This window comes from Melanotaenia boesemani, chromosome 5 (assembly GCF_017639745.1).
Source record: "Melanotaenia boesemani isolate fMelBoe1 chromosome 5, fMelBoe1.pri, whole genome shotgun sequence".
NCBI lineage: Eukaryota > Metazoa > Chordata > Actinopteri > Atheriniformes > Melanotaeniidae > Melanotaenia > Melanotaenia boesemani.
In genome coordinates, this window is record NC_055686.1 from 30,278,068 (window position 1) to 30,294,766 (window position 16,699).

The following is a 16,699-nucleotide window of genomic DNA, read 5'->3' on the forward strand; positions in this document are numbered from 1 at the left end:
GAAAAGCTGCATCTATGATGGGATGGGGTTCCCATCCAGACGGAAGGCCTTGCAGATTTCAACAAGACAATGCTGAACAACATATGAAACGGTAAAATGTCTGTTTCAACATCTGACATGGTTTTTATATTGCAATGGGAATAAAATATGGTTTGATTTGGAAATCATTGCATTCTCTTTATTTACATTGTACAACTTTATTGGAATATGGTTATAATTGTCAGCCTGAAAAACACGATGGGCTTCTTTTATCGGCTACAGGCAACCAGGAACACGTCCAGTACATAAAAAAAGTTATGTGACTGCTACATTCTTGGTGTCAATCAAACTTTTATTTCATTAACTTTTATTTCAGTTAAGCCAAAAAATGTTTTAATATTTATTTTAATATTGTGTAAACATTTAAATCACAGCAAAAAGAAAAAGTTGGAATGTTTTGAGTGTTTTCAGTCTGTGTGCGACCAAACACTCAGCTGTATAGAAATATGGATTTCTCTCTTCCTTTATATCGTCCATCATGTGCTACAGGAGGAAGAAGAAGCAGGTTTTCATTGGTGGCTTACCTTTTTTGTGCATGTAGGAAGAAACTTCCTGTTGTAGAAATAATAAACCATGACTAATAAGACACAGGTCATTGAACGTTTTCTACAAATGCTTTGTCAAACATCTTTTCATACACATTCATGTTACCAACAAGATCCTTTCATGTAGGAAGTAACGATACCACTCCTTGCACTACAAGCAACCGAGTCCCCTCTTCGTCTTCGTATATATGCATTTATAATAAAAAAAAAGAAACTTACAGTAAAACAAAAACAGAAGCAGAACAAATAACATTGATTTAAACTATTTGCTTCATTCTGAAGAGCAGGTGAAAAAAAAATATCTTAAAAATATAGTTGAAAACCTGCAGAGTTATCGTGTCATTCATCCTAAATGTCGAATAGTGCTGTTTTCTGATAGCAAACATCACTGAGTATGATTCATCCGCAGGCAACCGGCGTCCCAAGATGACGGCGGGCTCTACTTCCCACGTTTATGCTGCACATCGCGCAGATCCATGGAATCGTGTAGCTCAAAGAAATGGCGGAAACAGAAAAAAGTCCTGCAGTTCACAGACCTACAAAGAGAACAAAGGGTTAAAAACCCTGTTATGTCCCGTTCATATGGAGCTAGGATAGCATACGTTTTGTACTTGCACCTCCAGTTTCATGTCCATTCTTACTAGTATAGATTAATTCTGCAAATCAGAAAAGACAACTACGTTTATCAAGTTAAAGACATCTGTATTGCATTTTACACATCTACTTAAGAACCAATCAGATTTCTCTCATCCTTAACTAATCACAGAGAGGAGGACTAAGATTCTGTGTGTCCACAACTAGGGTTGCTCAACATATCCAAACTTTACCCTCATCGCATATTAGCCTGCATAATGTACATATTGCAGCAACTGGCTAAACTGACAGTCATTTGCATATTTTAAGGAATGATGTAATGCTTTTCCAAACACTGCTGTGCTTTCATGCTCTGTGTGCATCAACGGTGAATCAAATGGATTCTTCTTGTCCTGGATGCTACATGTAGATGCTAACAGCTGCAGCAATAGAACACATGGAACGTGAAGGTGGAAGCTAATAAGAGGAGCACACATGGCTCACTACAAACACAAACTCTGCATGACATACCGGATACTTTTATACCGGATCTATTTATACATGTAGTTCCATTGACACGCCATCTCATTTACAAGATTTTTATTAAGACTGTGCAGCCCTAACCACAACCAAACTTTGCATCGTAAAGTACGATAATGTCTGACCAGGGCCAGCGTGACTGCCACAGAGAAGTCTTTATGGTTATGGTTTATGGAATCTCAAAGTTTTCTTTCTGGAGATGAAAAACACATCTGTACTACCAGCTAATTCTGCTAAAGGCCCTTAAATGTTTCATTAATCCAGAAAGCGACTCACCTTTAGGGAGCCATGATGGTTGTGTTGATCTTGGCTATCTGATTGGTTCCTGAGCAGGCATGTAAAACGTGGGACAAATGTTATGTACTTGTAAATTTATTTCAGACTTTCAGAATCAATCCATGCCTGGAGATTTGATTTGTACATGTACTTGTTACACTTACAACTTTGGAGATGCAAGTTACCAAACTTGCATCCCGAACAAAGCTCCGTAGTTCAGTCTCAGTGGATTTTAATATCCGGGTGCCAAAAGAACAAAAACATTCCACGTCAGCTGTCATCTTTGTGGGATTTGTTGCTCACCTTGGCACCACGGCTTTAATAAGGTGCATAGCGTTGTGCGTAATGATCCTTGGGCCGTGAAACAGCGTAGGAGCTCCTGGCGGCGGATACCGGAGACAGCCGTGTTCGCTCGTAGGTGTACCCTGCTGAGGAGACCGCTGCTCGTCGGACTGGGCTGCGCTCTCGAGCGTAGTATGCGGCGGCGGCGGCGGCAACAGCTGACGGTGGAGCCAGAGGCCGACGGTCGTATGGATCTATACTGGATGAGAGCTTTGAGAGTGAGGAAGGGGGAGGAGGAGGAGGTGGAGGAGGGGGGAGATAGGACAGGCGGCGGTCCTCGAAATAGCTTGCGCCATAAGGGCGAGCTCTGTACTTTTCATAATAGTCAACACTGCTGTAGAGACGCTCACGGTCATAAGGTGATGGCCTGTCAGCATACGAGCCTACTGCTCTGCTGGCGTACCTATCTCCCAGCTCGGGGCTGTAGCCGCTGAGCCTACGAGGGGGAGGCGGCAGCCCGCCAACGTAACTAGCTCGGCTATACAGAGAGCTACTCATGTAATCCGCTGCTGGAGGTGAGGCCATCCCGTAGCCGGCCCTGCCATAACCTGGGGGAGCACGTGGGGGGCCCCGCCCACTGCGACCTCTTGCGTCATCGCTGTGGCTACCGTTCCGATCGACTGGACAGTCTTTCGACCAATGACCATGTTTCCCACAGACAAAGCAGCCGGTATGATCTCCCATTCCCGGGGCAGTGCGAAGCCGACTGGTGGACAGCTGTACGTTCATCAGCTTGCCTTGTGAGGAGAGAGAAGACACGCATGAGACCGGGTGGCTCTGACACGAAAAGGGTCTTACCGATTTTTACATGCTACAGCAAATGACCGACAAAAACTGCGAAGGGAAATAAAATGTAGCGTCTGTGCCTTGTGACCAGTAACACTGCCAAACTTACTAGAGATTACCTTTGGTCCACCTGGTAAATCAAGGCAAAGGTTATCCATTTTGTCTACGTGGAAAAACGACTTTACAGTGTCCACATTCGTATCAAAAGACAGAAATGACAATTAGCTTCCCCTGCCCAAGAGTTCACCTTTGAAGGCGGTGTTGTCCAACTTATTGATGGCATCCATGGCGTCTTCCATTCTCTCCATGTGGACAAAGGCGTAGTCCTTAACTATGTCACACTCCACCACTGCGCCAAACTCTTCAAACTTGGCCCGCAGAACCTCGCTAGTGACCCCCTCACCGAGGTTGCTGACGTGGAGTTTGGTAGTGGACTTGGGCCTGCCTTTGCTCATCTCCACGTTCATGCGCCATCCGTTCAGCTGCTGCTGGTTGAGGTTTTTTATGGCCTCCTCGGCTTCAGATACGTCGCTCATGTGTACAAACCCGTAGTTTTTGACAACGTCACATTCTGTGACTTTGCCGTACTTCTCGAAGAGTTCCCGCAGCTCCTCTGCGGTCGTGTCGCAGGCAAGGTTGCCAATAAAAATTTTCACCATGATGAAGTTCAGGATTTCCTGGAAGAATTAGAGGAATGCATGAGCTGAAAACACAAGCTTTTTTTAATTTTTCTCCAACTAGAAAAAAATGTGTCTTATTAAGGGGCTGCTCCAGTTAAATTTAAAAATAATAAAAAAGTAATAATTGCTATTTTTTTATTTTGTGGATTTCTGGAATTTGCAGCAATACGCTAATAAGTACTTTTTTTTCCAGAAAGGAAAATTTGAGGCAAAGAATGAAAAAGGTGATCATGGGGTCAAAAATAAAAAGCCTTTATTAGAAGCGGTTAATACATGGGAAAAGTTAAAAATGCACCCATGTGTTGCTTCATCAGGCTGACCCCTGGTTAGCCTGATGAAGGCCGTGTGCTGCAACGTGTATTTTTGACCTCAAGACTGCCTTGGTCACCTCTTTCTTTCCTTAGCCACATCATTACCCCTGTACCAAAGAGAACCTTGAAGTTTTTTTTTTCTCTCACTCAACCAAAAGGAAGCACTGTTCTTTTTCCCTAAAGGAAATTTTATATTTTATACATCCGACTGTGATGATACAATTTTTTGTCTGCAAAACCCAAGAAAGTTTTAGGAAAAACAAACAATCATATACGTGTTAATCACTCCCATTTTGTTTTGTTTAAACACTACATGAGCACTGCTCTGGACTGGGCCAGTTATTATTGTAACTTGTCCTGTCCAGTAGCAGGCAGGCTGCTGTGTTCTTGGACTGAGCCAAATTAAATATATGGACATGATTTAAATTACAGACTAACTCACGGTTAAACTTCAAGCCGTGTTTAGGAAACCTGTGTTGTTGGGAGGTACATCGGAGATTAACTTTGGCTGTTCTCATTAAAGTTTCATTAAACAAAGAAGTTTGTTTCATTGAATTTTGTAATTCTTGAGCATCATTCATAATGAATGTATTATGGGTGAGATATTGTTGTTACAGTGGGACTGTTAACTACAATATTTGCACCATAAACTTTCCACAATTGATAACACTCTGCTTTAAATTATAAATATTTTCCCATCCCCATTTACCTGCAAAACCCATTCAAGTTTTGTTAAAATGAAGCCACATTACAAAATTTCCCAATTTTAGTCCCTCCTCTGAGGACCTCTGTGGTGATGCATCTTGTAGTTAACAGTAATTTGACATTAACCAAAAAGTAATAACTTATTCTTCACATTTAATAATCAAACAGGTCTGCTGGCGATTCTAATAATTAAAGTAAGTTTTTTTTGTTGAATACTGGATTCATGTGTAATTGAAAATATTGATCTTTCATCATTTTATTTCAGTGTAAAGTTGAAAATCTAAACCATATACGGGGCACGAGGGCCAGCGTCAGCCAAACGCGAAGGACGTGAGCCGACGTCTGCGTCATGCGCGCGCTGTTCTTGTGCACGGTAGTGCTTTATAACAAACATCGGCTTTAGGCCTACTGGATATTTAGTAAACTACGTGATGATTTCAAAAACTGTTACTACTCCTAGGAACGTTACTGATTACTTAACCTACAAGCTTGACTACTTACCATATACATGCTCCGCACATTAAAGTTAAGTCTAGTTTTAAAACCCACCATGTATGCTAACGTAGCCATGTAAACATGAACTCAACGTAAGCCGTGAGGCTAGCTAACATGCTAATGCTAAGAAGTTTAATGGTTCTTCCAATATTAACAGATATAATGTCGCCTTCTGAATGGCTATGTCATCATTTCTAAATAACAACTAATTATTTAATTATTAATTAATTTGCTAATTCTTTATTTCTTCTTTGGGTAAAATAAACTAGTGCCAAGCTAGTAGTCGAGTCCAGGAGGCTAACATAGCAGCTAGCTAACAACCCACTCTTGTTCAATTCTGTGTCCTCTCAGACTAAATTTATCATTTGCACAAAAACAGGCATGTATTACTGTTCTTTCGCTATAAGATCAGCTCAAGTACTTGTCGCTAAATGTGTCACTTACCTATAAAATAACATAGGATCCAATTCCAATGAATGGAAAGCGAAATGGCGTAGATTCAGTCGTTTCTTTTTCTTCTTCCCTTGTTTTCTTACATTAGCTTTATTGTTGCATTACGCCCCCTTCTGCTGGCTGATGGTCAGACCGCAAAGTTTTCTATCGCAACCTGCCATGTGCCTTAAGAATTGCAGTTAACACAATGAAAAACTGGCAGCTAAACTTAAAATGAATTTTTATATAAAATTTCTATATATAAAAAAAATGTTTCTCTCTGTGTGAGGACATGACTGGTGTCCACATTTTTATGCCATTCCTTGATTATGGTGATATATATGAGGGCTTTAAACAAATGCCTTCAATCATTAAACTTTGAATACCACTGTGCATTTAGATTTATAACTGGTTATAACTTTCAAACTCATCACTGTGATCTGCACGACAAAGTTGGTTGGCCATCTCTAAATATCTGAAAGGAAACACACTGTCTTATCTCGGTGTATAACTATTTTTGGTCCGGCCCCTTCATGTTTGGGATCATATTTACAAAGGGTTGAAACTCAATATGCCCTTCGCTCATGTGACTTTTATAATCTCTGTCCCTCATTGGGAAATGAGCATTTAGTGTTGCTGCTCCATCAGACTGGAACAGCTGTCTGATCTTGTTGCATTTGATATTTTTAACTGCCTTTTACACGATAAACAATGCCGCTTATAAGGGTCTCAGTCTGGTTAAACAAAATTTACTTAAATAAAAAGAATAATGTCCACACCAACTGTCAGCATACAGCACATAGTGAGGGACAAACAACTGCCCAGATATAAAGGCACTCTGCTCCACCCAGCAATCAGTGCCATATGAGCCACATCTTGGGGATGCAATATGAGAAGGAGGAAATCCTACCCCATCACATGTAGCAGCTGAAGCTTTTAATCCTAGTATTAACCAGTCTGTAGAAGCTGAAGTTTTTAATTCCAGTTTAAACCAGACTGTAGAAGCTAAGGCTTTTAATCCCAGTCAGCATGCAGACATGATGTTCCAGGACAGCCTTAGCTGTCAGATTATGATGCTAGCCGGCAGTCCAGCATAAGGATCAGTGCTAACTCAGCCAGTCCTTGTAAAGTCTGCACACCCTCGATCACCTCAACTTTAACCTTTAAACCCAGAAAATAACAGACTGAAAATCCATCTTCTCCAATACATATTTATTTATTTGGCCATTTAACAAGGTGTAATAATTTGCATAAATGTGTGGAAATCGATGTACTGTGTGATATGTCAGAATTATTGTAGTGCTTAATGAATCCAGCAGGGGGCAGACAACAAATGTCAGATCGTATTCAACAAGATTTTTGAGCAAAGTTTTCACCATTAAGTGATGCAATAGGTCTCTATGATACAATGGGTGTTAAAAGGTTAATCCAGCTTTTTTTAAATCACCCCACTCCTACATGTTACCACATGTCGTGATTTTACTTCCATGTTTCTGACTGTGACCATGTTGACGTGCAACAGAAATGTGACACATCTGCCGGCTAAAATCTGCACCAAGGACTGAGCACGATCCTTTTTCCCAGAGTTCTGAATGAAAGTGGAGCTAAACTTTGTTCAAGGGCTGCAACACTGCAGTGAACGACAAATAAAATTTGTCCACCTACAAGCATTTTTCTACAAAACACCACCAAAGAATGTCTGAAATGTGCAAAAATACAAGAAATACTAAAGAAATGAGAGTTTATTTTCCATTTCTTTTTGTTGCATTCGTTGTTTAAACAAGTTGCAGCTTCATGAACGGTTAAACGGTTGATGCCCTCCTAGTATGCTGAAATATCAGAACTGGAATTTTTAAATACATTAATTTAACTAAATTTCAGGTTATTTTCCAAGAAAAACAAAACTTTTCTTTTGTTAAAACTTTTAATGGAAGCTGATGCAAAGTCAGGACTTTTAGGTTGCAGCAATCATTAAATCCTGGAGGGACTGACTCATGATGCGTCATGTTTGGCTTCACACAAACAGGGTTTAAACAACATTTACTAAATCATAAGCGGCAACCATTTCTATAACTACTCCTTACCAGCTGTTTCTAACTGCAGAATGTCAATACATCCACAAGGGAGCAAGATGCATGCATCAGGCATGTCAAACTGGTCCAGCAAAGGGCCGTGTGGCTGCAGGTTTTTGTTCCAGCCAGCCAAGAGCACACAGTTTGACCAATCAGCTGTCTGAAGACTGAGATCAGTTGATTGAATCAGTCAAATCTGGTGTGCTGCTGCTTGGTTGGAACAAAAACCTGCAACCACACGGCCCTTTGCTGGACCAGTTTGACATATGTGCATTAGATGATAAACGAATTTAAGAAACATTTTGATTATGTTAGTTGGTGCAGAGATCTCAGGAACTCATCTTATGGGTTAGAGATTTTAACAGGTTGACGTACTGAGCGAGACATCAACTCAACCTCAAAAAACAACAACAACAAAAAAACAAACAAACAAAAAAAAAAAAGAAAAAAAAAAACTGGCTGGACTTTAAATGTGGACAATGTGTAATATTTATGTGCAACCAGAGATACTTTGGTAAGAAAAAGTTTTCAAAAGAAGGGACGACAGTAAGGATTGTATTTAAGACATTTTTGCCCTTTAATCAAGCTTCATTACGAACTTTGCAGGCCAATTTATTTTACCTCTCTTAAAGTGATTGAAATGCAAATTTGTTAGTTTAGCAGTGTGTAAGCTGGTAGTGTAACCTCGAACAGAAAAGAACAAAAAAGAAAAAATATAAAATAAATAAATAAAAAAAGGTAAACACATAAAATATTCCCTTGGCCCACTCTCTAAAAGTGGAAGTATGTAATTTCTTAGAATTAGTACATTAATTAATGTTCAAAGTTAAAATGTTATAAGTAGACCAGACGGCAGATTAATCATTACAAGTAAATCTGACTTGAGACTTGACTTGAGAAAATGACTTGTGAACATTGCTGGAATACTTTGGGCCCAGAGTATCTGTTGCTAGGAAACAAATAATAATATATATATATATATATATATATATATATATATATATATATATATATATATATATATATATATATTAATAAAAAAAAATCAGCTGTGCAACTTGTTGATGTTAAAAAGCCCAAATTCACAGCAGAAATAAACATGTTTAAAGCCTGTTACAAAAATCCATTTTAGGATTAATAGGTCAAGTTTACCTTCATGACAACTGTGAGGGGTGGAATTTTTTCCTAACTCATCCATTTAGTTATTTAATCTTGAAATTCTGCATAATTAGAGGCGTGTCCTTTTGATTGACAGGTAACCAATTTCTGCAGCAAGAAGGGAGAGTGTAGCACAACCACGGGTTTTAGCCGGCCACACTACCTTCATTAGCCATTTAGCTCATTTTAGATCTGAGTTGGCTCAGTTAGCCACAGGCAGCTTGGAGTTTGACAGACTTCAATCATCCACCCCCACTCTCACAGCCCCCCTCTCAGCTCCACCACTTTGCCCATTTTTGTATTTTCTGGGAGCAACTGCAAGAGTAACGCTGCCAAGGTGGCGATGGTAGGAACTGCCCAATGAGCTTCACTTTTGCTCTTCAGAAACCTACAGGTGACGTCACGGAAGCCATCTTTTATATACAGTCTATGGTCCCAATGTTGGGTCTACACACTTTGAAGTGTGGATTTGTTGGCTACATACGTCATCATGGTGCGCCAAACACTGTCCCAATTCGGAGAATTCAAAGGCGCCTCTGAATCCACCCTACAAATCCGCACTTCGTTGGGTGATGCATCCTTCATGGCCTCTTTTCTCCCAGAATTAATTGTGCACAAGATGGTGGCGAATCAGCAACCAAGCTCAGAAGAGTATGTTTTAGGTTTCAATAAAGTTTTGTAAAAAAAAAAAAGTTGGCTAGGTAGGCTGTCCCATTTCATGAACGTTAAGCTGACTTCGAAGTGTGTAGACTACGGAGGACACTATGGAGCCTACATAGTCTGCACACTTTGGAGTGTACAGACTACGTAGGCTACGGAGTGTCCTACACACTTTGAAGTCTGCTTAACACTTCAGTAACCCCTTTAAAATCCACGAATATCAAATAATACAGTATTTTAATGTCACTATTTAACAAACATGTTTTTCATTCATTCGTAACATTTCTACTAAAATGTAGTTTTTTTTAACAAAACTTTAAGAACCTAAACTATTTTTAAACTTAAAACGTACACTTCTGAGCTCGGTTGCTCATTCGCTACCGTCTTGTGTGTAATGAACACTGGGAGAAAAGAGGCCGGGAAGGATGCATCACCAGCAGCCTTCGCTTGAAGCCAAACATGACAACTCCAGAATTTATTTGTGTATATATATATATATATATATATATATATATATATATATATATACATATATATATATATATATATATATATATATACATATATATATATATATATATATATGTGTGTGTGTGTGTGTGTGTATGTATGTATGTATGTATATACACACAAGGAAATTGGAGTTTATTTAGGCCTAATAAATTACCAATAAATCATATCAATCTGACTTTACTGTCTAAACACAAGCAGCCAAAACAGTAAAGCTTAATATAATTTCTGATTACAGCAAACCTATTTGTCTGCACTTGTAATTAATCCGTTAAAGCAGTAGTTACAACAACACACTTCCTGTGTTAATGTGAAAATAAAATAAAATCATTGTCAGGTGTGTGTCTTATGTTGACTTGATGCTTAGAAGGATAGATGCAGACTAGAAACACCTAAAGAAACTGAGCAAAACAGCTTTAACAGGCTGTGTTCTTCTAAAACTTCTAGACCTGGAATCCCGCTGGAATGGCGTCAAAAAAGGTGGAATAACTGGTGGGACTCCGGGAGGGTGTGGAAAAGAAAGACCTTGGTTTCTTTTTGGAGAGGTGGATCCCACAAGTGCTCAACAACGTGGATCTGCAGGTAGCAGTCATATTAAAGAGCCCACCGAGAGATAACATAACACCACCAAGGACACTGATTATGAAGTTCGTCAGCTATAAGGACAAGATGACAGTCTACAGCGCAGCACGAGCTAAGGGGAAATTAAGTAGCTGGATCAGCAGCAGGTGAGGAGACCATAAAAATGTACAAGTAATAGAGAACAGGTACTTCTTCCCACATTATTAAAATAGGCAGGTACTAATTTCCCACTTTCCTAATTAATCAGGTACTGTTCCACACAAATTTCCTTTTACTTTTCTCTTTAGGTTCTTCACCTGCATGTTCATTTTGATGGAGCATAGATGACAAACTACTTCTCTCAGTTGACAATTTATTAATTTACGAGGTATGGGAATGTGCAAATTACAGAGCCCCGGGTCCATAATCGATCCCTGGCAAACAGACATAAAAAATGTCCTGCTCGCCACTACAGACAGGACATTGACTCTCTAGTTCTGGACCCTTATATATTACATGCTCCTCCATTCTATACACAGTTCAACTGACTAATGGTGCAGTTGCAGGAATCAGGTCAGATGCAGTCAGAGGTCCTGTGACCCCCATCCGCTTGTGTCCTAAAAAACAGGAACAAGAAGACAATACACAGACAAGCAGGAGCTTTCCGCTGGGGAGCTTTCCTCTGGACTCGGGTTAACTTAGACATTTCCTTTAAGTCACATGTTATTTTACCAGCAGACACATTGGTGGTTGTGGTTAAGTGTTGCAGCTGGATGATGATCACCCTGCAGGAATCATCCAATAGGAGGCTCCTACATGTTGGCTTAGCTAAATCCAGGTGGTGACCTTATTTTTTGGCCAGTTGGTGTAATATGCAAATAGACAGTTGCAGCAGCTTGGTGGAAATCCTGTCTGGTTCTAAGACGTCTCAACCATCTGCCTTCATTCGTTCTCCAGTCATTAAGAGACTGTTCAGGGCCCCTTTTCAGATCTAAATGGACATCTCCCTGCAGTTTGTCTCTCTCCAAAGTTTGAGATGAAGATGCTTTGAAGCAGGCAGCTACCACTGAGAGAGAAGAAGCTCCAGAAAGTCTCCCATTTTACAGTCTCCTAACCCAGTTCAGGGTTCCTACTGATCCAGACATTAGAAACATGAAAATCTTTATTTATTTATTCATTCATCTTTTTAATATTACAACCACTTTATGATGTAACAGCACACAGTTATGTAATATAGTATGTTCAGGACAGAAAAAAGATCTAAAAAACCCCAAATGTACCAGAATATTCTGGCTCCCATGTCTGTCCCAAAGAGGAAAGGTCATGCATCCCCCTTTCCATAAATAACATAAATATTCTCTCACACACATACACACATATATTTCTAATGTAGTGGAATTTATATTAGAAGTACAGTTGACTTTATTAAGCAGGATGTGACACGTATGTCGTATTTTAATGGTGTGTTTAGTATTTATGGGTAGCTGAAAATAAAAATTCTGATGCTTTATCAAATAAGACATAAGTAAATCCTGAAAGGCTAGAAAATTCACACTCTTTAAATCCTCATTAAAATCTACAAAACTGTAAAAAAAAATAAAATAAAAATAAAAAGACTTAAACCAGCCCCAAATTTCTTTTAGTTTTTCCTTCCAGATTTTGCTGTAATGATTTAAAGCTGTTTTCATCAACAGTTCTCCAGACTCTCTGGAGGCCTTTCAAAAGTTTTTATTTGGACATTTTCAGTTTTTTGATTTTCAGTCCAGTTCTTGTATCTGACCAAATTATTCAAGCAGAAACTGCAGGGATGAACCGGTGTTTTCTCTACACACACCTTAGTTTGGCTGTTTATTGCTGGCATCCTGTCACAAAGACAGAAAACAGCAGCAACAAGCTGATTCCCAAAGAGCTGTTAGCTGGAAACCTGGCACATCTCAGCATGTAGGCAGAAGCAGTTGGAATAAATCAGCAAAGCATCTAAGCATATAAACCTTCAACTGACCTGTCTATGTTAGCTGAAACCTCATTGAAATGGTCTCCTTGGAAACGTGGCTGTCAAGAAGCTGTTCTTAAGGCGAGACACAGCAGGTAAAAACCCAGTTTTTTCATCACATGGTCAGTTTACAGATGTTTTTTCCTCCTCACATTGTTTTCTTCCAGACTAGTGGAAAGAAAATGTCAAAAATAAAGATTTTATGTGTTTATTTCATAATATTCCATCTTCATGTGCACTAAAAACTCTTTAAAATTCACCTAGTTTGTATTTTTACACGAAGCGCAGCACTGCGGTGGTTAACTGCACATGACATGCTTGGTATTGTTTTCAAGCTCCATCTCATCCAGACACATTTACCTTTGTGTTAGCAAACCTGATAGCCAAAGGCAGGACTGAACCTGTGAAGGTCCTACACATGCTGTGTTGTACATTTATCAGCTTCCATGTGTTATAAATCTTCTGCTTTGTTGTTTTATGAGTCTGACTGGATTCATGTTTTAGAACAAAATTGTGTTGAATTTTACAATCCAGAGCTTTAAAGGCTAAAAGCTTCTCATACTCTGGGTCTAAAATCTCTACTAGCAGACACCAGTCTGTGTTTTTAAAGTTTTTAAAGAAGTTTTTTTTCATTCACAGCCTGATTTATAGAAAATCTGTAAAAATATTTGATTGTGTCTTTAAACCTGGTTTAATCCAGTGTCCAGATTGTTTTTCTTAGAAATGTATGCAAATTACTGCACAATTTGCATATTTAAACATAAAATATTATAACATTTCCAATAGAAAATATAAGAGTTTTAATGTGAGGAATAAAGCATGAAAGTTTCATGCTGCTAGCTGTTAGTTATACATGTTACCCCATTTACCTGCAGCGTCTGGCCTTAAGGACAGAAACAGGGTGAAAAGGCTGATGTTTGCCACATGATGCAAGAACTAGACTGAAGGTCACGACGGATCCTCCTCAGAACCCGGACCTCAACATTGCTGAAGCAGTGTGGGATCAGAGAACAGGACCATTTTAATAAATATCTGCTCCCGTTTCCTGTTTCCATGGCAACATGTAAAGAAACGAGGGATGTCTGAAGACTTTAACACGCATAGTGATGTTAGTTCCACATCAAGCTAAATATCTGCTGCTATCTGAACCCATGTGTGATCCTAGATTTCTTACTGATGTCATATTCAGTGTTTCTGTCCATATTTAAAGATAACACTAAATCTACTGATATAAGTTAACACAGATGCACAGTTAGCATGTAGATAGTAGAAGATACCTGAATGATAAAAACCAGTTGATGAAAACGTGGGAGCTACTATGTCATCTAGCCAATCAGCTGTACCTATGCAGATTTCATCAGTGAAATTTCATCAGGCTGTTTGACTACTCCTTATGTCTCCATCACAAAGGTCTGACGTGGTCACTTCCAGGTTTAACCACTTGTTCTATTTCCTTGAAAAGGGCAAGTTTTTGTACTTTGTTTTAGCAAATTATTATTTTTTTTTCTTAATTTTGCAAAAAATACCACCTCAATGCAACAAAGTTGGGATGCTGTGTTTTAAATGTCAGTGACAACAGAATGCAATGATTTACAAATCTGATCGGACAAAGTTTAGTTAACTTCAGATCATAAAGAATCTAATCAATTATTTAAAGGAGAAATTTTACTGTTTCAAGAAAAATATGGGCTCATCTTGAATTTGATGAAGCAACACATCTTGAAAAAGTTCAGACAGGTTTAGCTTCAACAGCTGTCTAGCTCCAGATGTTTAGTATTGTTGAAAGATCTGGTTGGCAGCAGGCCAGTTCAGCAGCCGGACTCTTCTCCTGTGAAGCCATGATGTCATTATGGATGCAGGATGTGGTTCAGCATTGTCTTGCTGAAGTCTGCAAGACCTCCCCTGAAAGAGACGTGGTCTGGATGGGAGCAGATGTTGCTCTAAAACCTCCATGTACTTAGAGTCATGTCTGGTTTTAATGCAGTGTTGCCTGAAGTTAAAAAACATCCAGTTTTTCTCATACAGAGATTCCTTCTGATTCTCTGAATCCTCTGATGATATTCTACACTGTAGATGGTGGATCTTCAAAGTCTGAGGAACATTTTTCTGAAATTGTTCCACAGTTTTAGATCCAGTTTGTCTCAGATTGGTGAACCTCTGTCCATCTTTCCATCTGAGAGACTTTGCTTCTCTGAAATGCTCCTTTCATACTCAGTCATGTTACTGACCTGTTGCTAGTTAACCTGATTAGTTGTCAAATGCTCCTCCAGGTGTTTCTGGTTTGGTTTTAACAGTGTTCCCAAAGATCATGAGCGTGCATCTGGTTTCCAGCTGTCCTCTGTGCACACATATTAGAATATTATACACTTTAAATGTCACAGTTCTGTGCTGGAGAAATTTAATCTAAGATTGTTTAAAAAGCTGAGCAGATTTTTTGCAGATTGCTGAACCTCTGACCTTATTTTCTACAGAGAGGCTCTGCTTCTCTAAGGTGCTCTTCTTATTCATGTTACTGACCTGCTGTTTACAAACTTTATTAGATGCAACATTTTCCTCCAGTTGTTTTTTTAAAACTCACTATTTCAGCATTTTATTGCTCCTCTTCCAACTTATTTGAGAAAATTAAAAATGAGCTTATACTTTACTCAAACAGTAAAAAGTCTCAATTTCAACATTTGCTATGTTTTCAATGTTTGATAGTGAATAAAATATGAGCTTGTGAGATCATTGCACTCAGTTTTAATTTAATTTTAGCATCCCTGCTTTATTTTCTTGGAAATTGGGGTTTGTGGTCAGTATTTGAGGAAAAACCTTTCACTGGCTGGTTTCACAGAGAGACAGAGAGTCGGGCAGACTGTGTTTAAAATGCTAAAATAGCTGCAGACAGAATATTTTGTTATGATTTTAAGTGAACACGATTTAATTACAATCTGCTACTGTTTCGGGTCTTGACCTACAGCAGTTTGCCTTGTAAACACAGACCAAGAAGCCAGTCTCAGCTTTCTGTGGAGGTGGACATTGGCTCAGGCTACAGTGTAGGGTACATGGCAATGCCGTAGGCTCTGAAAATAGCAGTTCTAGAGGATCTGTGACTCATGTTGACCAGACTTGTCCATGGATGGAGTCTCTCAGACGCTGGTGTGGTCAGCTGCATCTTCAGGCAAATAGGACATTGTTTTACTTCTCCAGTGAACTCTTAAAGAAAATGAGTCTTTTAGTTGCTCAGTAGCTGCTCTCGTGACCAGTCAAGATGTAGAGGTTGCTCAGTGAAGACGGCTCATCCGTTGGCGTACTCTGAAGGATGATGTCTCTGTTCAGTCAGAAAACATCTCAGTTTATCCAAGATGGAGCCAGTGATTTTAATATTAAAAAAAAAAACATTTCCACCAACAGGTCGACCCGGGATGGTGTGGTTTGGTTCGGTCAACTCTGATCCCTTATGCATTTCTACAGCCAAACCTTCCCTTATCTGATAGGTGGGGTATCAGACGGATAGCGATAGATAGCTGCAAAATAGTATGACATCATAGCAGTGTGACACCTTCATGGCACGTGGCTTTAACCCTTAAAACTCCAGCACATCTCCCCGAGCTCTGCCTCTTCTATCATCACCAGTGTCTCAGGAGCGTTGGTGTGTAGCTCTGTGGGTAAACTGTGATGGATAGCTACCCTTTAGGTGATCTACGGACGTTTTCCAGGCATTTCTATCCCGTCCAGGAGGTTTACAATCCAGCCACTAAATGTAGTTTTATTCAGAGACTCTATCTGGTAAATCCACAATGATCCATGATAACAGCATTATTTATCACATTTCATCATAAAAACATCACTATCACTACTATGTTGCTAAGAGACCTCTATTTAGACCTGGACATGATGATGAAGCCACTTCCTGTCAAACTTTCCACCAATCAGAGAGCTTAGATTGACGGTAACGTCCAATCAGGAGCAGCCAAAGATCAACCAGTGAGCAGAAAGTTCTGTGTGTGTCTGAAAAGAAGAAAAAAAATGCTTCTCTATG

The 16,699-nt window shown here is 39.3% G+C and overlaps 3 protein-coding genes across 6 annotated transcripts in view; all 3 read right to left on the reverse strand.

The window, feature by feature from the left end:
* Positions 1-1,891: 1,891 nt before the first annotated feature.
* On the reverse strand, positions 1,892-3,044 carry LOC121640709 (RNA-binding protein 4.1-like). Its single transcript, XM_041986554.1, has one exon. It carries the CDS (start codon positions 3,042-3,044, stop codon positions 2,292-2,294), a length of 753 nt encoding a protein of 250 aa, XP_041842488.1. The 3' UTR covers positions 1,892-2,291.
* A 277-nt stretch (positions 3,045-3,321) lies between these two features.
* Positions 3,322-5,834, reverse strand: LOC121640713 (RNA-binding protein 4.1-like). The gene is made up of 2 exons (XM_041986561.1): positions 5,737-5,834; positions 3,322-3,778 (listed from the first exon to the last, which is right to left on the reverse strand). The coding sequence occupies exon 2, from the start codon at positions 3,758-3,760 to the stop codon at positions 3,323-3,325; it is 438 nt and encodes a 145-aa protein (XP_041842495.1). The 5' UTR covers positions 3,761-3,778; positions 5,737-5,834; the 3' UTR covers position 3,322.
* Positions 5,835-15,402: 9,568 nt separating this feature from the next.
* map4k2 (mitogen-activated protein kinase kinase kinase kinase 2) overlaps positions 15,403-16,699 on the reverse strand; it is a 52,535-nt gene continuing 51,238 nt past the window's right edge. For all 4 annotated transcript variants that reach the window (XM_041986529.1, XM_041986527.1, XM_041986528.1 and 1 more), the window contains one exon: positions 15,403-15,988. In XM_041986529.1, the coding sequence (XP_041842463.1) occupies positions 15,901-15,988 (88 nt within the window). In that variant the 3' untranslated portion in view covers positions 15,403-15,900. The remainder of the gene's footprint in view (positions 15,989-16,699) is intronic.

Coding starts and splice junctions, on each gene's coding strand:
- LOC121640709 (XM_041986554.1), bottom strand. CDS start 3,044: ATGAACGTACAGCTGTCCACCAGTCGGCTTCGCACTGCCCCGGGAATG.
- LOC121640713 (XM_041986561.1), bottom strand. CDS start 3,760: ATGGTGAAAATTTTTATTGGCAACCTTGCCTGCGACACGACCGCAGAG.